At 32.9% G+C, this 22,886-nt stretch overlaps 2 protein-coding genes across 4 annotated transcripts; one reads left to right on the top strand and one right to left on the bottom strand.

The window, feature by feature from the left end:
• Window positions 1-1,835: 1,835 nt before the first annotated feature.
• Window positions 1,836-15,897, top strand: LOC105318163 (L-asparaginase). Of its 3 annotated transcripts, none has more exons than XM_066088459.1 (15): window positions 1,836-2,028; window positions 2,934-3,051; window positions 3,927-3,965; window positions 8,418-8,526; window positions 8,754-8,879; window positions 9,540-9,623; window positions 9,764-9,890; window positions 10,178-10,290; window positions 10,511-10,696; window positions 11,093-11,206; window positions 11,308-11,424; window positions 11,949-12,044; window positions 12,130-12,377; window positions 12,728-12,827; window positions 13,121-15,897. In XM_066088459.1, the coding sequence occupies exons 1-15, from the start codon at window positions 1,875-1,877 to the stop codon at window positions 13,304-13,306; spliced, it is 1,917 nt and encodes a 638-aa protein (XP_065944531.1). In that variant the 5' UTR covers window positions 1,836-1,874; the 3' UTR covers window positions 13,307-15,897. The 3 variants fall into 3 exon arrangements, with proteins under 3 accessions (XP_065944531.1, XP_011413403.4, XP_065944532.1); XM_011415101.4 differs by lacking the exon at window positions 3,927-3,965 and adding an exon at window positions 6,707-6,736; XM_066088460.1 differs by lacking the exon at window positions 3,927-3,965 and having other exon boundaries at window positions 1,837-2,028.
• A 1,731-nt stretch (window positions 15,898-17,628) lies between these two features.
• Window positions 17,629-22,843, bottom strand: LOC105317551 (large ribosomal subunit protein mL49). Its single transcript, XM_034469334.2, has 4 exons — window positions 22,697-22,843; window positions 19,529-19,697; window positions 18,117-18,238; window positions 17,629-17,847 (listed from the first exon to the last, which is right to left on the bottom strand). Exons 1-4 carry the CDS (start codon window positions 22,790-22,792, stop codon window positions 17,698-17,700), a joined length of 537 nt encoding a protein of 178 aa, XP_034325225.1. The 5' UTR covers window positions 22,793-22,843; the 3' UTR covers window positions 17,629-17,697.
• Between the last annotated feature and the right edge of the window lie 43 nt (window positions 22,844-22,886).

The raw sequence follows: 22,886 nt of genomic DNA on the forward strand, positions 1-22,886 counted from the left end.
TATTACTGATACATAGTTTGATTGAATTAATTTTATCTTTAAATATTATTTAAGATGATTCATATGGGGGTTTCTCGACATTCTTGTCGAAAAAGTCCAGGGAAAGGTCAACTATACTATAATATAGCTCAAAGAAAGCCCTTTTATAAGTGGTAAAGGCAAAAGTAAAATGTCAAGAAATACTGACAAAATATTGTATTATTCAATTAATCATATTTGTCAATTCAGTTGAGATTAAGTCGTACAGTTCATCTCGTAACATAAATACTTATTATGCTAAAAGAGAGAAACTAGCAATTGTGTATTAAATGGATTTTAATTGTATCAATTTTGTTCTAGTTTCAAAAGGTCGAGATAATAAATGTTTAACTAAGTCTTCAAACATAAATTTCCGAGTGACCATCTTCACATTAAAAAGCACCATCACATAAAAAAGCACCATCTTCATTTAATAAAGCACCATCTTCATATAACAAAGAACCATCATCACATAAAAAAGCACCATCTTCATATAATAAGGCATCACCTTCATATAATAAAGCACCATCTTCATATAATAAAGCACCATCTTCACATAAAAAAGCACCATCCTCATATAATAAAGCAACACCTTCATATAATGAAGCACCATCTTCATATAATAAAGCACCACCTTCATATAATAAAGCACCATCTTCACATGAAATAACCACAGCATAATATAATAAGGCACCATCTACATATAAAATAGCCACATAAGGCAGCTATGGCGTTCCATAAAATGACGAGCCCCACATCATGCTCATCTTACATGTGTTCGGTTTTCGGTCGACGAGCAACGCGAATTATTCAAATTAAACAAAATAAAGGCAGTCAGGTTTTTTGTACCAAAGTATTTGATTTTTCTATAACTACAATAACAATGTTTTGGCTGATATACACAAGATAGCAAATTTACTGCTACGTACCGTAATTGAAGAATGTACATGTCATAGGCGTCGGAAGCAAATTGAAAGTGGGGGGGCTAGACTAATCCTCAGAAATATTGAGAAAAAAGTATTTCCCAAAATCATGGAAATCCTAATCCGTGGGGGGGGGGGGGGGGGTTAACCTATACTTCAAAAAAAAAAAATTAATTACCCAAATTTTATTTCCCCAAAATCATGAAATTCCTAATCCGTGGGGGGGGGGGGGGGGGGGGGGGGATAGTATGCCTCTGAATCTAACTTTTCAATCTTTCAAGGTAAATTTAGGAACAATAATCTTTCCTGCGACATAAAGTGGGGAGGGGGGGGGGCTGAACCCTCTATCATGCTATGTTTCTAATGGTTAGGTATAACTTTGCAAAAAAAGTGGGGGGGCTAAGCCCCCCCTAGCCCCCCCGGTTCCGACGCCTATGCATGTACTCATGCAGCTTCAGACTCCCTTATAGCAGGTACGTATAGGCCTAGATATCTAACGTTATAAAAAAAATAGATTTCGTTCTTACATGTAGCTGTGCATCTAAAATGGATTTATTTCAAACAGGTAAGGTTTGTATTTGGTGTAAATCGTAAGGATAAAAAATAACTGAGGAAAATGCATTTTATCTCAATCCGATTAAAATCAGATTGTAATTTATCTGAAAGTTTCAATTTTAGCCTAGTGCAGAAAGGTCATTTTATGGCACCCCCTAACTTTCTGCTTAAATTTTTGAGTTAAGCTGTGTAAGTAGATATACAAACACTAAAAAACTAAAAGAACTGTTAAAGTGTATGATCCAATGTCGTTAGCTATCACAATATTTTATTTTATTGTATTATCTCGCATTTTAAATTTTTGCGGGAGTAGATGAAACTCTTCTGCAAAAGAAGTCAGTAAAGTTTTCAGATCAAAACATTGGCTTCAAGTTCGTGATGGCAGACACGACTGAAATTAAGAATCATGTTTCGCAAAAGCGCCCGGTATTGGCGAAGTCTTTGATGGATTCGTCAGAACCAGAACCAAGTTCAAGGGTCTTAGTTATCTATACAGGCGGGACGATTGGAATGAAAACAAATGACAACGGAGGTTTGCAAAATTAATTCCTCCTTGTTCGTTCAATGTTTCCTTCATCTTTTCATAACCTCGGGCTTTTTTCAATACACAACATTGTAAACTTTGGACATGTTTTTGTTTTTTCTTGATAAGTAATACCGGTAGGGGCTTTAACCCAATCACCCCCATTTGATTGTGTGTATGTGTGTGTGTGTGTGGGGGGGGGGGGGGGGGTGGAGAGAGCTGGAGCAGTGGTGAAGTTTATGTTGAGTTTTCAATTATATTAATTGAAATTACCAAGCAATGGACTGCACAAAATAATCATGCTGGTGTCTGCAGACTCAAATTTCAATATAAGACTACTGGTTATTTCTTTTTTTAACGTACCTGTGTACAGTTAATGTTAATTACTTTTAAGAAAAATTCATTATTTTTTAAAAGAGAGATGTAAATACTAGTATAAACAATAAAAAGCTTTCTAATATGATGATTTATGCGGGTTATGAAAGTATGTCCATCATTGCAGAAAAAAATTACAGAACCTGCTTATGCGGGTTATATACCAGTATTTTTTGCAATGTCGCCACCTTCATATCCCGCATGAATCGATCACCAACAAAAGCATTTTATTGTTTGAATGACCCCCCACCCCACAAACACACATACATTATAAATATTTTATTTTAAATGTTTGTGTACAAAAAACATAATATTATATCATTATGGATCTATATCTACTGGTGATATGCTGCAGCAGGTCTAAGATCATTTCTTATCAACTACTTAGAGCTATTCTTGTTACTGTTTAATTTTGTGTGTTTTATATTAGAGAGCATACAATGATTGTTTTTTTCCATTTCCACACCTTCAGTGGGTGATCATCATAACAGTATACTTATAACAGTAGGTCACTGAAGAGCATTACTACTTTTTTCCAGTTTATGAGCCAAAGGAAGACTTCCTTGTGAATAAGCTAAGGACCCTTCCCATGTTCCATGACAGAGAATATGCGAACACCCATTTTGCAGGGGATGAGGAAGATTTCCTTGTCATGCCGTAGGTATCAATTCCAATAACTGAAGAAAAATCAGAAAAGAAATGATGAACTTCAATAAATGAATTTCAACTATTGTACAAGCCTTAGTGTATTATGAAGAAACAAAATCAGTAATTTGAAGACAGTGCATTTAGTATTCATAAACTTTGAAGTATATATTTTCAGCAATTAGTATAAGCTAGTTGGAAGGAATATCAGTAGATTATAAATACATGTATAATAATTACAGTGCATGAGTAAATGTAACATATTAGTGTGTTAGTTAAATGAAAATCCACAGGTATGTAACATTACTAATCAATGCTGATAATCTCAGCAATATTTTACTTGATTGAAATATTTGGAACTTGAAAGTTAATGTGTTATTCCAAACATTCTCGGATCTTGCCTTGATTATATTCATAGAAGCAAATAGATTATGATAAATTTCCCTCCAAAATATGTCAAAGTATACATTTAGTGTCTTCTGGGATAAAGCGTAGAAAAATAGAAGACTTAATTCTGGTAAATCTTTGCAGTTTACATTAATCGATAATTGCTTCAACATTTTTTAGGAATTACAATAAATTTTCATTTGACTTTTCTTTGCAAATTAAATACAAAATTATCCAGTATTCTTAAATAGGTATAATTTTTGTTAATTACAAGTGTATTATAAAAAATTGCAATGAGTGTATCAGGTCATTGAGTTAATTACAAATTAACATATGTAATTCACTGTAACAAAATTTTCTTAGGTTTGTACCAGAACAAAATATGATACAATTTTAGATACATAACACCTGAAATCACAATCAAAATGCTATATAGTTCGTCAATTTCTGGGAAACGATCAATGCATGCAGTGTATGTAAGTGAATTAACTTTCTACCAGTCAGGGTCTGATATATGGGGAGCTAGAAGATCTGATCAGGTTTGTATCAATCTGTAGGCCATGTTTGTCACTCACATGTTTCTGTGGTATGGCTAATATTTCTTTTATGGTTCCAAAATCCATTAGCTGTATCCTGTTTTCTTTACTCACGTTGTACTTGGTATTATAAATAAAGTGAGCAGCTCACAATGAATAATTACAATATATTGGGCAGCTTCTATCTGGGTTCTATTTGCACAACAGTTTCTGCAGGGCTCGAAATATTTAATGGCACCATGACTGAATCATTTTGATCTTTGCTTTGTGATAAGCGTGTACTAGCTTGTCCTTGGTGTTGTTTATTATTTTTTTAAAAAGAACATTTTCCATCTAGTGCATCTAAAAATTCTGAATTGACCAGTAATACATATATATATTTTAATTAAAAAATTCAACAGTTTTGAAAAGGTTGTTATTTCTAGCCCTGTTCTGCTAATGCAGATGCGGATCAAGTAATGTAGTCCTCACAGCTGAATTAATTTCCTTTGTTATATTATTATATATTTATATTTAACTTGTGTCACTGTCAGATACTAGCATTTATTTCTTTTAAGTAATTTTCATCATTTAAAATTATCCTGAACATATCAATTATTGTAAACTATTAGTTCAGACTGAATATTAAGGTACATTATTAAGATACTGGGAATCCAAATACGATCTAAAACTAATTGTCTTCCTCCACATCCCCACACCCCCCCCCCCCCCAAAAAAAAGGCACAGCTCTTAGTTATATAGGTCAATAAAGATATCCTGAATATACCTGGTACATTTACCAATATCTGTAGAATTTTATTATTTATTCTGGGATCTGTTCGAAATGTTAATCATTCATTAATCTATTTCCTTTGTCTCTTTTCTATTTTTCCTCATTATTAACTTGTGTATAAAAATCTTGTTTAATCGAACAGGAAACTGTTGTACCTTTACCGTAAACTTCAGGAAGTCTGCACATGTTTAGTGCATGATGTCTGGAAGCTTGGTCAGAAACATATTTGTTTCCCAAACTATTTCATTTAAAACATATTGTTCCCATGATGCAAGGAACATTATTGCACACATTTCATCATATGATGAATAAGCTGCATTGATATTGTGATAAGGTTATGATATGGAAATGTTAATTAGTAAGATGTGAAGCAATCCTTTTTTTTCTAAAAGCAAAATTTGTCTGCTTTGATTGCAGATTGTCATATGATTCACAAGTAAAGAAAAAACAAATGTATGATAGAATGGGTATGGAAAATATTCAAAGCTGTGAAGTCACTGCATTTTCCTTTAAAGCATTTATACCCTCATGGCTGTGTCATCATTTGTTTAAAAAGTATTGGGTCCCATAAATGATATATATAGTCAAAACAAAGGATATGTCAGAATTAAAGTACAGTTTTATAGTTTCTACAAATTTCTATTTAAAAAATGAATAAAAGCTTCATAGTATTAAAGTTAAGATGATCAAGATGGGGTATAAATTATTTTGCTCACTTGTACTGCATAAATGTCAGATACCAAAAACTCTTTTTCTGGTGCAAATTTTAAGTATCGTGTACAAAGTGCTAAATATAGGTATGATGCAATGGTTTACACACAGATGGGTATATATACATGTAATACATGTATTTTCAATCAGTATTGACAGAGGTGATCCCAGAACATGCAATTATATATAACATATTTTAGAATGTGAAGCTATTTATTGTGAAATTAATTAACTACATGTACAATAGGTAGCAAGCTAGTATAAAAAAGTATGATTTTTTTCATTGTTCACAATTAGAGATAGGAAATGTAAATCAATGCTTGCATGCATGAAATAAATGTGAATTTAGGCATGGTTTTATATTGTATGATTGTATTTGAATTAATGCCATAAAGCTAAGTAGCTTTTTGCACAAATAAGGACATGTTTGCTAAGGTGAGCAATGTGGCCCAGCTAACCTTCCTAATGTTGTTCCAATTGTACCACACCTTAAAACAAATTGTACTTGTGTACCATACTGCTGTGTTCTTGGGTAGCAGCAGGTCTGTATCTCCTGGTCTGAAAAAATTCGGATGGATAACCAGGTCGTCCATCTAAATTTTTTCATACTGGGAGCTACAGACCTAGCTGCACTAGGCCTACATATAGTTCTTGGGGAAATCTAAAAAAAGATGTAAATTGGTTTTTAGTGAGGTCTATTTCAAGAACTTTATCAACCCAAATTTCTCCCTGAGATTTATGTTCCCTGAATGTTAACATTTGTTAATAATCAATTTCCATTTAGTAGAACATTTTTCATGATCGCATTCGAAAAATTAAAACTAGAAATTATAAAATTATAAATTTAGCATAAGAGGTGTTTAAGGTACTACTGTAAGCCTGATTTTTCTATATCTCATGTAAAGTACATGTTTATAAAACACAGAATCACTGATGATCCCTCATTACAAAACACCCAGTAAACCTGAGAAATATCATTCATATGCCTTACTTGATAATAAAGAGTTTTAAAAACAATTTTCAAACAGTTGGAGTTTAATAAATAAAAAAAAAACCAAACATGTTTGTCAAATTCAACTTACATTTTCAATTTAATATGATCAAACTAGCTGTATGCTCATAAAATGTGTTAAATTTTGGTTTCTAATCATGTGTATTTGTGATACATGAATATTTGGCTTAAACAATGTATGGTTTATGTTTGATATATTAAATACTGGTATACTAAAACTTAATTTGAGAATAATTTGTTCGATGACAGACCCAGAGAATTTATGGGAGTGAGATCGAGGTAAGTTTATGGTTGCTTTATCTCTTGTATATATATCTTATACAATTGTCAGTTTATATGACATGATAATTACTGTTGAAACTGTTTCACTAATAGTATTTAAGCTGCATGTTTAAAGTTTATTTTTTTTATTTAACATTTGGACATTAAAGTACATGTATTGGTCCTTTTTTATGAAAAGTCTAAAATATTTTGTGTTCATTTGACTATAATTGAGTTCAATTTTTCTGTAAGCCTCCAACTTCATTATTATTTGTTTTATACGATATAAAATGGTTTGGGGCAGTTTAAGCTTTATAAACCGCGTCGCAGTTTATAAAAAAGCGTAAACTGTTTCAAACTATTTTATATCATATAAAACAAATGAATATTGAATTCATTGCTTATAATTTAATTTTTTTTACTCTTCATTGTAGATAAAAACAGTCATTTGACCTTTAAAATGATGTAAAATTGTACAAAATTCAAACGTAACGTCAGGCGTATTGATACGTTTTTGACGTTAGTCTTATTATGACGTAGGCAACATTCTTGATACGATATAGAATAGTTATTTAGCCAATCAGAAAGCGCGTTACAACCAAAATTAAATTATACAGGTATAATACTGGTAGTACAAATATGACAGGCATGTTATATGTGATATAGGTGCATACATATGTTAGACATACATGTGTATTAGACATACACTCAGGTATGATGACATACAGATGTTATAATCTAACAGATAGTCAGCCATACATTTATATAGACATACTTACAGGTATGATGGACATGCTGTGTGCTATATCTATATACAAGTGTCGTAGACATTCAGGTGTGTTAGACATACAGGTACAGGTGAACTAGACATACTTGTACATGTGTCATAGACATACAGTTGTGTTTGACAACATACAATGTGCGAAACATACTTTGTTTTGCCACAGGAAATAGATTACCACTTTGGATACAGTAAGGTTGCCTTTTATCTGTTGGCCTCTCCAGACAGAGTGTGTTCTCTAAATATCTTATGAAAGTTGCCAATGTTTTCATATTGCAGCTATAAAGTAAGATTGGTATCAACATCAGGTATCATTTAGGTCCATGGACCTCAAGTGTATGTGGTGAGAGAGAGAGAGAGAGAGACAGAGACAGAGACAGAGAGAGACAGAGAGAGAGAGTTTGTATACTATTTGCCATAATATTATCATTTAGGTCCATGGACCTCTAGTGTATGTGGAGAGAGAGAGAGAGTTTGTATACTATTTGCCTTAATATTATCATTTGAAGCTATCAATTTTAACCCCTCAACAACTTTTTCTCTATCAGTTTTATCTACTGTAAATGTGTTTATTTATGCATGGGGGAAATTTACACTAGTTACGCGGTAAATTGAATCAACGTAAAATACCCCATGGTATGGTACAAAAATCAAAATTTTAGAGTGGTTAATCATGCATCTGCGTAATTAATATCCACGCATATTTTTTTACTATAGAAAACGCGTACTTAACCACCAGCGTAAATAACCACTTAAATTAACAGTAATATGCCTGGTACCTGTAATGTCCTCATTAATTTTTATCTGTCCGTTATTCCAAATTGTTATTACAGTAAATGTAATTTTGTCTTGATACATTTTTTACTTCAGAAAAACAGAAAAGATGAACACACATTTATTGCAAATATTTCATTGCAGTCATCAAAAAGGCAGAAGAGTGATGTACAAAATTATGGAATATAAACCTCTTTTGGACTCCAGTAACATGATGATGACGGACTGGGGACACATCGCCACAGACTTATTTGTAAGTCAGAAATTCATCATCATCATCATTACTGTCATCTGACATCCTTATCTGACATCATAAAGTTCACTCCCAAATCTATTGTTTCTTCACTGCAAAATTTGTGTACAAGCAATTTATTTGTACATTAGTTTACATAGTCTGCATACTCACTTCAATTGGATAATGAAACCTTGTCTGGATTAGAATATTCACATGTTGATGGAGTATACACCCAATAATTTCAGGAGCGTTACGACCAATTTGACGGGTTTGTGGTACTCCATGGGACAGACACCATGGCCTACACAGCGTCCGCATTGTCCTTCATGTGCGAGAATCTCGGAAAGACTATCATACTGACAGGATCACAAGTAATTAAAGGATGAGAGAAGCTACACAAACAGTTTTAATAAGACCAAAGCCAAAATAATATTTCATTTATCAGGCAAAATAAAAATTATGTAGGCAGGTATTTTATTTTTATATTTATGGCAAGATATGAAAAGGGGGGATAACTCAATACAGTTGAACTTCGATATCTCGAACACTGATATATCTCGAATACAATGGATATGTCGAAGTGATTTGTAAGTCCCAACCACTTATTTTTTAAGTATTCTACTCTCGATATCTCGAAGTTTTTAAACAGTCCCATCTTGTTTGAGATAATGAAGTTTGACTGTATTTGAATTTTAACTTGTCATAAGAAAAGGTTTATGGCAAAAAAAAAATGTAATCTATGCAGCTCAATTTGACCTTATGTTGTGGTGCTCTGAGTACTAGCTAAATATTATTGGCTTCTAAATTTTTGCTTTATTGTACAAAAATGAGATTTGTGTACAAGATTCAAATTACTGTATATTTATCTATATTTCTTTGTTCCCCAAAATGTCTCCAACAGCTTTCAAGAAAAAAACATATTCCAATGAGATTCTTGCATAAATCTAAAATCATTGATCATTGCGGAAGAATTTTTTGACTTTTATGATACTATAACAATTACTGGCAGGTTGAATGTGTTTGTTTTGTAGATTCCAATATTTGAAGTCCGGAGTGATGGAAGAGACAACTTTCTATCCTCTCTCATCATGGCAGGATTGTACAATATACCAGAGGTATTGTAAATTCTTAAATAAAAGCAAGAAATTGATATTCTTTTAGAATTGCAGGAAGCATCCCTTGCATATTTTAAAATAATGCTTTTTACAATTTTGTACCATCTTTCAGTTTTTTCGGGGCTTTTGATTTTCTCTAGGTGTTGGTGTGTTTTGACAACAAAATTTTGCGGGGAAACAGAACAATAAAGAATGATGCTGGAAGCTTCTCTGCTTTTATTTCTCCAAATCTTCCACCCATTGCTACTTTAGAGATTCGTATCCATGGTAATGCGCATCTTTAGGAACAGACTGAGTTGATCCTTTCAGAATCAAGTTTTACATATTTGCTGTAAATTTATGTTAAATTGTGGATACCAACTATTGCCTTCATTTATCCATAGTTGAATTATGTCCATTTTCACCTCTTGTTGAGCAACTAAAATTCATACATCTACCCAAATTTGACCTAAGGTACTTAACTATAATCTAAGTAAAGTATTTGTCTGTCATTGACTACAGGATAAACTATGGCAAGTACTTATCAAACAAAGAAAATACTGTTTATCTTCCAGTGGACTGGTCTGCCGTGTTCAGGGCGACAGGTACGGAGAAGTTCCAGGTCCACACCAACATGTGTCAGAACGTGGGACTGCTGCGTATGTTTCCCGGCATTACAACTCAAACTGTATGTAGCTCATGTATTTAGAATTCATCAGGCTAAGAAAACAAGTGAAATTATAAAGATTTTTAAAATGCATTTTCATACCATTTAGGATAAAATTGTATATTTCCTACCGTCACAAATTCAGGCAAATGTTTTCTCTTTTAACTTTTAATCATCATACATTGCGTGATAAAATTGGACAGAAATTACAGTCTCCTTAACTTGCATTGACCTTCTCTAGGTACGAGCATTCCTTCAGCCTCCAATGCAGGGAGTTGTTCTACAGACCTATGGAGCCGGGAACGCCCCAGATAATCGACCCGACCTACTTAACGTCCTGAAGGAGGCTTCCAACATTGGAGTGGTTATCATCAACATCACTCAGTGTACAAAAGGCTGTGTTATGACATCTTATGCCACAGGAAAGGTATGATAGGTCTTAAATAGGTGTGATAAGCCTAATGCCATGAAAAAGGTGTGATAGGCCTTATGCCAAAGGAAAGGTATGATATGCCCTATATATCACAGGGAATGTTCTGGAAGCTACCCATAAATATCAAATGCATGTCAAACTCATTGTCATACACAAATTGAAGAGTTGTGTTAGTTTATAACAACAGTGATATATTTCCAGCACAATGTTTGTATATGAAATTTTTTTTCTTGTTTCTTTGTGCAAAAATACATCTACAAGCACAATTATGTATTCATGCAATAAGTTGACAGTTAAACATTGTTATTTCTCTGCATTGCTAATATTAACTCTGCTAACTTGATGAACAATATACATGTATTCAAATTACTATTCTGCTGAATTTGTTAGGCTTTGGAGGATGCCGGGGTCATCTGTGGAGGAGATATGACCCCAGAGGCTGCCCTCACCAAACTGAGCTATGTCCTTAGCAAGGAGACGTGGACACTGGACAAAAAGCGCAAGGTAAGCATTAGATATAACTGTATTTTTTCTTTACACGTTTCAGAGGAAGAGACATTACTTCATTACCCAAATAATATCTCCTAATTATTCTGACATTGCAGTTTATGAAGAGGAACTTGCGAGGAGAAATGACTGTGGTAGCTAAAGAGAACATCACTATTCTGGACTTTGAGTTGATTGAGAGTGTGGCTCGAGCATTGAGTGTTAGCAGTACTGAGGTAAAGAAGACTACCGGTACATCTAGTTAAATATAGCAAGTAGCACTATAAGATGTAAACTAAAGTATAGCTGTACTGTTGAAACGATACACACCAGTTCACTACATACTGGGGAAACATTTTTATTCATGGGGGTCAATGTTTGTCGGTAGCCAAAATTTTCCTGGTTCCTGGGGATGTATTTTTGTTGGCAGTGTAATCAGGATAATTTTAGTGAATATTAAACAAGTGATTGTATATACATTCATTGTCATGTAAATTCGTTGACAAGGGTTACCCAAGAAAGCCATGAACATGAACAATGATTATTCCACAGTATTATGGGGAGAGATATATGTGCTTAGAATTTACTTGTGTTTGTGAAATTGACAAAATTCTAAAAAGCTTATCTCTATATAGCATAACTAAAGACTTACCCATTAAATTTTGTCTTCAACCTACTGCTGCATGCTCTATTCTATGATTATTATGAACGCTAGAGCTACAACTATGTACTGTAACAGGGTGAAAATCTTATGTTGTAGGAGATAAAGAAGTTAAGAGATGCGCTGTATCCCAGTTTAATGTGTGCAGCAGCCCAGACTGGTGATAACCAAGCCCTGGAGAAACTTAGAACCCTAGTAAGTTAAAAAGCTATGCGATTTCATTGTTCAAGTCATTTTGAAAAAAAAAAGTTATATGTGTTAACGAATTCTTTTAATGAAGGGAGGTAACTTGTCCTCACACAATCATGATGGGCGTACGGCATTACACGTGGCATGTAGAGAGGGTCATGTGACTACAGTACAGTACTTGCTCCACCAGGGAGCCTCAGTACATCTAAAGGACAGTAACGGCATCACACCTCTACAAGATGCCGTGATGGGAAAACACCACAGCATCATAAGACTTCTCGTGAAAACTGGGGCACTACTAACTATAAAACCTATTGTATTAGCCATGGAGCTCTGCTGGTATGAACACTGACATAAGCTTTAATTCATTATGTGTCATGCATGAAATTAATAACTTTACATTTTTGAAAGAGCAAAATAAATATTCTTAAGTTAAAGATATTCTTCATTTCGGATTATGTCGAAATCCAGCATTGAATTGCTACTCTTGCCAAATTTTAAATAGCATATAAAATTAGCCTTTATAAGAAAGAAATTAGCTTTTCTGTTCATCATGAGGCCACTCAAACTGGAAATTTTGAGCATTAGACTATTGCTAGGAAGTATATGATGAAAGATATGAGTGTAAGGATAATTAAGTAGCGTTAAAATTGGGTGAATCCAGTGGCAATGTGATATTTTCCTTTCAGTGCTGCAGCCACTGAAGAGATAGAGACTCTACAGGCCTATAGGGCTGCCGGGGCCAACATGAATGAATGTGACTACGACAAACGTACACCACTGCATGTTGTGAGTAATAGTTTAAATAGCACTAGTAAAGTTTTTTGTATCTTCATTGAATTATTTTGCCGTTCATGAGATTTTTATTTTTTTTCTTACGCTGTTTAGGACGTGCTATTTAGGTGAACATATTTGCAGTATATATTTTGACTGAATTTTTCCTTTAAGTTTTTGCCCCTTTATTGAATTATTTGCTGTTCTGTGTAACATTGTGAAGTAATGTGAGAGTAGTGGGTATTTGAGATTGGCCACTTTTTTTTTTCATTTGTAAATGATTGTAATGAATTGAATTTTCTCCCTAGGCAGTTGATACTGGATCCAAACGCTCCGTTCACTTCCTGCTCGACAGTGGTGTCAGCTGGATGTTTGAGGACATGTTCGGAAACACGGCACTGGACTGTGCCAGGAAGAGAAACGCGACCGAGATAATTGAGATGATCGAACAAAAGGAAAGACAACTGGCAGCTAATGGTGAGAATGGAACATAGAAGAGGAGACTCAATGTTTTTTTATGTTTAGACTGAATTTTCTTTTAGTTTTTATACAAGATTTTTTTACCATTGTTATTTAATAGGTAGATACATATACCAATATAAATTGTTGTTACATACTAGTATAGAATGTGTGTGAAGTTAAATATACACTGTATTAATTAAATTATTTGCAGTAGACTGAGATGGAAAGAGAAAAGGAATAATGTCTCTTAATTTGAAAATGGGACACTATATATTAACTGTTGTGTCCATGCCTTTCTATAAACATTTTGTAGATCAGTTAAATTATATTGATGCTCATTATAAAGTGCTAACATTGCTTATGTCTAAAAGTTTCCTCATAACAATGTTTACCCAATAGCTTTACTTCATTCTTAGAACCAGACAATGTTGGTTGCAGTGATTAGTATATTTTAAATTGTATACTTATTTTTGTAATACATAAAACATTCATTTGGTTTTCATTTTAAAAGAAATATAAGTAATATTAGTTATTTCACAAACATATCCCTATCAAGACAAGTACTTGTTATATTTAGAGTTTATGTAAAATACAAACTCCTCTTGGGGTAAGTCAGAGATGGTCACAAGGAACGCAATACCTCATTTAACTTACAATGTAACAATTTTTTTTGTTATTTACTTAATATAATCACATTTTTTATCATGGAGGCATAATCTCACTATTTTTTGTGCCAAACCAATTTTGAAATATTGTTTGTTAAATTTGTGAAGATTTTAAAGGGTTCTTAATATCATAAGTTTGAAAGTGATGGAAAATTTCAGTGAAAAATGTTGTAATAATTTTTTTAGTTGAGAATACGTGCATTTATGATGTGAGAATGACAATATTTTCCAGTACGAATGCATCACATTTGTAACTTTTTGTTTCTCATATGGGTCCAAAAGTCTAGAATATTTTGTGATAGTTATCCAACTGTGTATAAGAAATCTGTTTGAAGTTAACTATGAATTTAAAAAATATACCGGGGTATATACACGTATCTTGTATCTTTTAGACTGCTCTGATCAAAATGTTTTATGCTTGATTCAACCGTTTTGCATCAAATCGCGAAAAATTTTAAATTGTGAACGCCAATTGTTTATCATAGTTCCATTCAGTTTACATGTGTCTGTAAAGATTAAAAATTTGCGAGAAGTATTTTTTGCGATTTTAAGCGGATATTAATTCCTCACATTTGCAATAGACCCTTTTATGGTAGTCACAGTACTGCTTATCGGCAGGATAAACTGACGTACCGATACATGTAGTTTGTGAACTATAGCTTAATGGCAAATGTTTATTTACACGGTCTACCAACTAGAACTTTGCCAAACTTAATCAATATGCCCTGCAATAGAGCAGTATGTACCACAGCTACAAAAAAGGGGTACTGTGTATAAGACCTTCAAAGTTGATAAAAATAGATTTCTCAGGGTTTAAACTTATCTATAGACTGTGTACCAATTATACATGTTTAATGATTTTTAAAATTTTGAATGCTTGATTTATTTGAAACAACATTTATTATATTTTTGATACAGTATACCATACTGTAGTGCATTTGAAACAAATTGTTAATGCATGTAATTGGGATAGTAATATGTACAATGATACAATTTCTACTAATGTATTCCAAACAGTTCCTCAGTCAGTATAATCATTCCAAGAGAGAGTATGGTTTCATTTATTTCTATTTATGCTTGCTTCTCAGCCAAGAAATTGCCAGTTTTTGCTTTACAGCACAGATTTTGCTCCGCATGTGGAGTGTACTTTGATCAAAATTTACTTGATTAAATGCACACTTGTATATACTAGTGCACATATGTTGAAATTGTATTTACAATCATTGTACAATACAATTTTGGCTTCAAAAGAATTTTTTTTTCCAATACATGTATAGAATTAGAAACAAAATGATTCAAAGTTGAAACTCATGCAATCATCAATTCATGAATTGGTAGGCCTAACACTTGTCACGGTGTTTATTAATACACAAACAATTTTTTTTTAATTGATAATGGAATGAAATGTGTATTGTAGTAATGTGAAACATCCTCCTTAATGTACTTGCAATATTTGCACACTTGTTTACACCATGCTATTTTATGTGTATTTAACAGTGGATATTTTGTTCAATTAAAGGGATCATAAACCCAGTTCATGTCATGTATGAGAGTTTTAAGGTGATAATTAATGTGAATTAAGATATTAACCTGGTAAATCTGTGGAAGAAAATTTTGTGAACTTCCAAAATCTGCACCATTCAGAGGTTATCCCTTATAAAATTAAGGTGATAATTTCTTGGAATTGTTTGTGTGTGTGTATTTTTTTTTATTTACAGTATGTATTGTTTTATTGATGTGGAACAAACAATACATTATATACCTGTTAATGGTTGAACCAGACTTTATCAAATTGTTGATGTAAGCATGCTTTTGTTTTTTTAAGCCATTCAGTGATAATTTATTGTTATAAATCCATTCACACCCGTGATTTTATTTTCTGTTTGTTTCAGTTATCTATTTTTGCAATGATTATATCACTATGAGTGCTGTTCCAAATAAAATCAAGTTAAATTTTACGTGCCTTGCTTTTTAAAATGTGTACTGTGGTATCATTAATGTTTTTGGACATCAGTATTTGTGAATTTAGTAAAATTGTCAGTTTTGAGGATACAAACTTGTTGGCAATAGTTTTGACAAAAGAATATTTTATCATAAATCTAATTAAAATTGGTGTTTCATGATTATCGATGAAAAAATAGTACATGCAAGTCTATAAATACTAACATGAAATCCAATCACAACTTTCGATACTGACAAAACATCACATCTGTCATATAACAATGAAATTGTTCATTTTCTAACTTTTAAGCTCACCTGAGCTGAAAGTTTATAGCCTTTCAATCTGTTGATAAACTTTTCACGTTTTAAATTTTTTGTTAGAACCACTGGTCTACTTTTAAATAAACTTAGAACAATTTATCCAGAACAATTTATCCTAAGGTGATGGGGAATCTAATACATGTAGTGATCTACATCTTTTTTAAAAGGGAGAGAGTTTTTAAAAATTAATCAACAAGGGGCCCATAGGCCATGTTGCTCACCTGCACATTAGTTCTTGTATAATTCTCTTATAAAATGTTTAAATATGAAATGTTTTAAAATTATTAAAACCTCTCATTCCAAGATTTGACAATACATTAAACAACATAAATAAAAAGAAGCCTAATTTTTTGGACATCATATCCTAAGATCTAAGATTCATCAATTGGCCAATCTTATGATTCTGGGCCTCAATGTATTAAAGATTACAAAATTGTAAAATGAATTTTACTTAATCATAAAAAGTGAAAGAATGTCATTGTGACCTTGATATTAGGATATGAAGATGTGAGGGTGCTAATATACATATATATATATAGTAAAATACCAGAACTAAATTAAGGTAGCATTGTATTTCTTGAGGTTTTTAAACATTTTCCCTATATACTTCTATGTAGAACTTTATGCCCATCTTAGGGACCCACTTTTGGTCTGGAGGTCACGGTTTAAACAATTTAGAATCTACATTACCTTCTGTTCAGGTGAGCTAAAAAGAGTAGGTGGATTAAAAAACTTTTCCAGAACTACTGCACTGGAAATGCCAAAGATTTGTACACTTAGATTCTAAACTTTTGGAATGACACCTTCAATATAGTGAGGCATCTTGACTATGCCTATACTCTTTGCACCATCAGAATTTGACTCAAGGTCTGGAGATTTCCTCTGGTCCTTAACCTCTTGGTATAAATTTAAAGGTGTGTAAAAGACTTTTTAAAGCTAAACACATCTCATAAAAGGCATTGACCGCCATATTTCTCTTTCAATGCTGCTATTCTTACAAATCCTTTATAAGCTGCAGACCTCTTAACAGTTCAAAGTTATTTCACTGTAGAGTTCTAACCTGTAGACCATACATCTAACATCACCATGTTTACATGGTTGCAATGAAATTATCAAATTTTTACAAACTTTTCCCAAGCGAGGACAATATTAACATCAAATATACAGGTAAATGCACTATTTACAAACAGAAAACGTGCATAAAACAAGAAATAAATGCACAAAATCCAAGACCACAGAAGGAATACATGTACTACACTTCTACCACGAATTACAGGTGTGCAATCAGGTGTAAAGAAATCAAAGGGTTCATATACCTGTGTGACTATATATCAATGCCTATTTATGAGTGGCGTTCAGCTTTAATGAAGTCAATATTAACCCATCTATAAACTGTTTTACTTTAAGTCAAATATAAAGGCTCAAAACTGTGTAAACTATTCCTTTATTACTGTCCATATATCACACTCGCATACAAATATACAGATTTTTATGCATTAAAATCCCTTCTCCTTAAGGAACTCCACCACTTCACCAACATGATCTCCCCGGACAAGTACTTTGTTGTTGATTTCATTGATATGAGTGTAGTGTATCTTGGAAGGGTATTTCATAGATAAGTAATTCTTTAGATCCTCACAAAAAAGCTGGAATTGAAAAAAAAAAATTGGCAAAATCAGACACACTCTTATGGAATAACATTTATGGTACATGCATAATTATGTATGTATTTTGACCCAATAATCGATTACTTTGTGGGGATTTTTTTTACCTTCATAATTGTCTAACATCTTGTCATGTGTGAATTAAATTTAATTAATAAATAGAGAGCATGTGCAAGCAGCCCCCCTTTTTTGTTTCAAGTAAAGGGAGATAAAGCTATTTTTTCAAAACTTAGCATAGGTTTTAAAGTTACCTGAATATCTCCATCTACTTTAAGAATTTTTGTGCGCTCCAGTGGTCCTTTCTTAAGAAGATAAACTGGCATATTATGGAACTTATTCCTATGAACAAAATATGGCAGTTTACTGGCTTCCTCTGTAAAGAAATGGATATTTTAAAAATTCAACCTCATAAGAGTGTTTCAATTTGTTTCCCTTGGTACTTTACTGCAAAAGATAAATACAAAGTCATTTGGATAACTATTTATGGCATAAAAGTATTTGTATTTTTAATTAGGTATCTTGATTAAAATAACAGCATTTTGTGTTACTTTAAAAGTCATTATAACCTGGATACCAGATTGATGGTGTTATTAACTTTGTTAATTCAGTGAAATACACATGTACCTGGTACTAATGAAACTTCCTTATACAAGAGAGAAATTTTAAGTCTGGGGAAATCAGTCTAATACTGCTGCATGGGCATAGTCAGCAGTAAGTTTATATTTTCTTTTGAATTTCTTTTATTATATACTTTCGTATATTTTTTACTTTCTTCTATTGTAAAACTATACTTGTATGCCCTGGAGAGCCCCATATTGGATAAAAAAATATTACTGTAAAGGACAACATGTGGTATTACACTACGCATTTCTTGCCCCCAAAATTAAATGTCTATGAAGAGGTATAATAATAAGGTTGAAGATAGTTGAAATCATATTGAAAAGTACAAGTGTAAAAGGCCATCACCACAGTGACGTCATAATATAGAATTGGAATCATGAAGATTGTCTAATTTTGATAAATTAATGTTCTGGAGCAAAACAAGGATTTTTACGATGGATTTTCGACTGGGAAACATCAACCGCATACTGTGGAATCATTAGATTTCGTGGTGGCTCAATTTTCGTGGAATTCGTGGGTACCTCTCATCCACGAATTAACATCCTTCACGAATTAATAAATTAGGGTAATAAATCATATTTCCTTTGTAGGTTTTAGAGAATACACGAAATTACGTCCCCACGAACCTGTAAAATTTAATAAATCCACGAAAATTGGCCCCCACGAAATTTAATGATTCTACAGTACTTGCTCAAGTACAGTACCATTTTTAACTATGATGTGTATAACCATATGAACAAAAACATATGTAAAAGTCATACTTGAGCAGACCTTTGCTCTAATATGAAGGGAAAATGACAATATTTACATTAATTTGCATAATTTGCAAAATTGCATGGAATTAGCCACTTTTAGCGACATCATAGATCAACTGCTATTGGACAATGATGAATAAAATCAAGATTAAAGTGATAGACATTCTCTGTATGTTTTAAGATAAAGAAGATTTGATTTCGATATGATACTATTTAAAAATTAGTTAAAAATTGGAGCAGATAATTAACCATTTCAAATATATATTGTCCTTTTCTTTGATACTAACCAGTCTGAGGATACCAGCCTGATGGCGTCGGGTACTCTGCATGCTGAGGAGGGGTCGGAATCATCTTATTATTAAGGAGTTTCTCCACATACTTAAACTCCTCTGTGGATTCTTCATATTCATGTTGCTGCTCTGTTGGGTTTTCATTTTGGGAGCTGCAATACCTTGCCTGTAAAATTCCACCGATAAGCTCCATAATTATGAATAATATAACTCAGGATTACATATATGGTATGATTATAAGCTACATCACTTTACTGGTAAACAAAAATTTAGGTTGAGATCAGAAGATTTAGAGTTAATTTCATTCATGCAGGAAGCCAGTTAATGGTCAACAAAAAAGTGTGTGGGTTTTATATGAATTATTTTTATTCTAAACTCATAGATTGTCAAATCGTAGTGTAAATTTGACACACACTACACTTTCCAGTTTGATGAGTTCAGTACATTTCTTAAAGAATTTCTTGAGGCAAGTAAAACAAATCAGAGTACTGAAGTACTGAAAGCCGGCCTCTTTTGGTGTGTCTTTCTGCATATTGTGTAGTATTAAGACTGAAAATCTCTCTCTCTCTTATGCTTTTAAAGTTGGCAAAGCGTCAGAGAGCGACCAAATTTTGTAAGCGGCTATAAACAAAAATATGTCTGTCTAGTAGAAAAAAGTTCAACAGTAGCTGCCTTGAATTTTGCAACAAGCGTTATATCTGTATCTGTTCAACCCCAATTTCTTCGAATGTCAGACATGTCGGCCCAACGACACCTCGGCCCAACGACACTTCGGCCCCAGGACACCTCGGCCCAGACGGGTCGGCCCAAAGTTTGAGACACCTCGGCTCACGTAAAAGACATCTCGGTTCAAGCAAAATTAAAACAAAAATACTTGATTTAAATGTTTTTATTTTATTAACATATATATTTTATCAAAATTTTACATATCAAAGACGTGTTTACAAAAGAAATTGAATTAATAAAAAAATGAGACCATTAAGTTCCAATTGTTAAGTAAAAACAAGAAAGTAAAATTAAGAAAATGACGACAATTTCGACAACGACAGTGACACTAATAGTTAAACAAACAAGAGGATGCAGCACTTTCCTTTGGAGTCGCAAACGCGTGTCACGGGTGACAATGACGATTTAATTACGAGCAGTTAATTATAAGACGATAATCACCGACATCCATATATATCCTTTCAATGATTACCACCCCATATCAGATTTACAAAATCGTCAGAGAAACAACACATCATGACATTTCATTATTACGCAAAATATTTTTTTGTGTCCACTTTCTGGTCAATCTTTGTAGATTTAATAAATTTATTAAAATATCTAAATATTGCAATCTTTAAATCCTAGATTTAACACTAATATATATTTCAAGTGTGTCATAAATTCCTTATCTGCCCCTATTTTTTTAATATTTATTTTTAGTAGAACCTAAAGTTTCATTGGGCCGAGGTGTCTTTTACATGGGCCGACGTGTCAATAAATTTGGGCCGACCCGTCTGGGCCGAGGTGTCAAACGCCCTTGGCCGAGGTGTCGTTGGGCCGAGATGTCCGTCTACCATTTCTTCAACGCACATCAAAGTAGTTCATGGTAATTCATGCGTATTGTATGTGTCCAAAATGCATAGTCTTGTTTTTAAAACATGTTATTAATAACTAAAAAAGATAGACAATTCTCTCGAAATTAAAAAAAAAGAAGCAAAATGCCAACACTTTTGACAAACATGGCTCTTTGTTTAACTATTTGGTATAGCGGAAGCTTTAACTTTGACTCTATTTGGTTTTTTGTTTACTTTTGAAGTTGTGGTATTTATAGTTAACATTGGCGATTTGCCTGCCTACAGCCAAAACTCTGCTTTCAGCAGAGCCCGGCTAAAAATTCAGAGGTTTAATGTCTTATAAATTTTAAAGGTATAATAATGTATCAATGAATAATTTCAATATTTTGTAAATATGTATGTATATTCCAACATATAAAACTAAATAATAACATCTACCATGTAAGATTCCCTCTATTTGTTGCGGAAATTTGTTGTTTATTCATAGCTCTATAGATACTAACAGTACTGAAATCTACAAGCCTTATTTATCGATTGATCGAAACCTACAGCTACCTAAGAAAAATCGTGGACTGCATGAAATAATCATGATGATGTCAGACTCAAATTCCAATTTGGAGACGATTTGGTTTTTTCTTTTAGCTAATGTACTGTTATGCATTATTAGTAATTTTGTAAATTTGACGTCCTTTTTACAATCAATTTATTAAAAGAAAGATGTAAATAAAAACAAATGATGATTCATGCAGGTTATGAAGGTAGCAATCATTGCACACAAAAAAATTTACATAACTTGCTAATGCGGGTTATGTATTTTTTCTGCAATGTCGCCACCTACATATCTCATATGAATCACTAAAGAAAGCATTTACTTGAACATAAAAATAAGCAAGTGTTTTTGCACACAATCATGCAAGGTAGGGCATCAAACCTTACTAAACAGAATTTAGTTCATGATCTTTAGGCCCATTCCACAGAAGGTACCTATGTCCCTGACATATTGAAAAATTGTGCAAAATGAAAACACTTTGGTAATTTTGATGTCTTTGTAGAAGGTATACGGCAAGAGTTATGCAGGTCTCACAACACTATTTTTCCGAAGGTTCACGTCACATGGCTGAGAAATAATTCCTGAATTCCCCTTTGTTTTTACGAGTTTTCCGCCAGCGACAGGGATTTATGAGATGAAAAACAACGTGTAAAATGCCTGATTTTCCCACCTTTGTAAAAATATGAGGTCACTTGAATTTTTGATGCCAATTGTTTTGGCAGGGGGGGTGAAAGGGCTCGGACATGATTTTCAAGCACATGTGTAACTTTGATGTAAACAAACTCTTGTGCCTTTGTGGATGGCTGTGTGTTTTTTGCTACTAAATTGTTATAAAAGTTGTAAAGAGGAATTTTCCCACAAGTTTGTTTTAAACTCGCTACCTGTATCTAAAGTTGTGTAATTTTGGTAAGAATATATAGTAAAAATTAATAGTGGTGTGCAACCTATACAAGTTTTACAGGAAAATATTCATCATAATCTAAATCACACTTTGAACAATGAACAATAACAGTAGTCTAACTTAATCGACAAATCTTTCTTTAAGAAAATTACCGGCAATGAGACTGCAAATTTCCTAAGATTTTGTAAGATAACACTCTGTTTGATAAATGACAAACCAGGGACAAACTTCTTCATGGGCGCAGCCATTTTTAATTTTAAAATCTCGCTCAACTCTCGTTAGGTCGGCTAAATATTTTTTTTTATTCAAAATTCCTAATAAAATTTTAGGCAAATGGTGATG

The sequence above is a fragment of the Magallana gigas genome, chromosome 6, assembly GCF_963853765.1.
Source record: "Magallana gigas chromosome 6, xbMagGiga1.1, whole genome shotgun sequence".
Classification (NCBI taxonomy): domain Eukaryota; kingdom Metazoa; phylum Mollusca; class Bivalvia; order Ostreida; family Ostreidae; genus Magallana; species Magallana gigas.

Excerpts from the sequence above, each read along its gene's own strand:
- LOC105318163 (XM_066088459.1), top strand. The coding sequence starts at position 1,875 with ATGGCAGACACGACTGAAATTAAGAATCATGTTTCGCAAAAGCGCCCG. Across the intron at positions 9,891-10,177 it reads TTTAGAGATTCGTATCCATG|TGGACTGGTCTGCCGTGTTC; the intron begins GTAATGCGCATC and ends TTTATCTTCCAG. Across the intron at positions 11,425-11,948 it reads TGAGTGTTAGCAGTACTGAG|GAGATAAAGAAGTTAAGAGA; the intron begins GTAAAGAAGACT and ends CTTATGTTGTAG.
- LOC105317551 (XM_034469334.2), bottom strand. The coding sequence starts at position 22,792 with ATGGCTGCGCCCATGAAGAAGTTTGTCCCTGGTTTGTCATTTATCAAA. Across the intron at positions 18,239-19,528 it reads AGGCTGGTATCCTCAGACTG|AGGAAGCCAGTAAACTGCCA; the intron begins GTTAGTATCAAA and ends ATTTCTTTACAG. Across the intron at positions 17,848-18,116 it reads AAGTAGATGGAGATATTCAG|CTTTTTTGTGAGGATCTAAA; the intron begins GTAACTTTAAAA and ends TTTCAATTCCAG.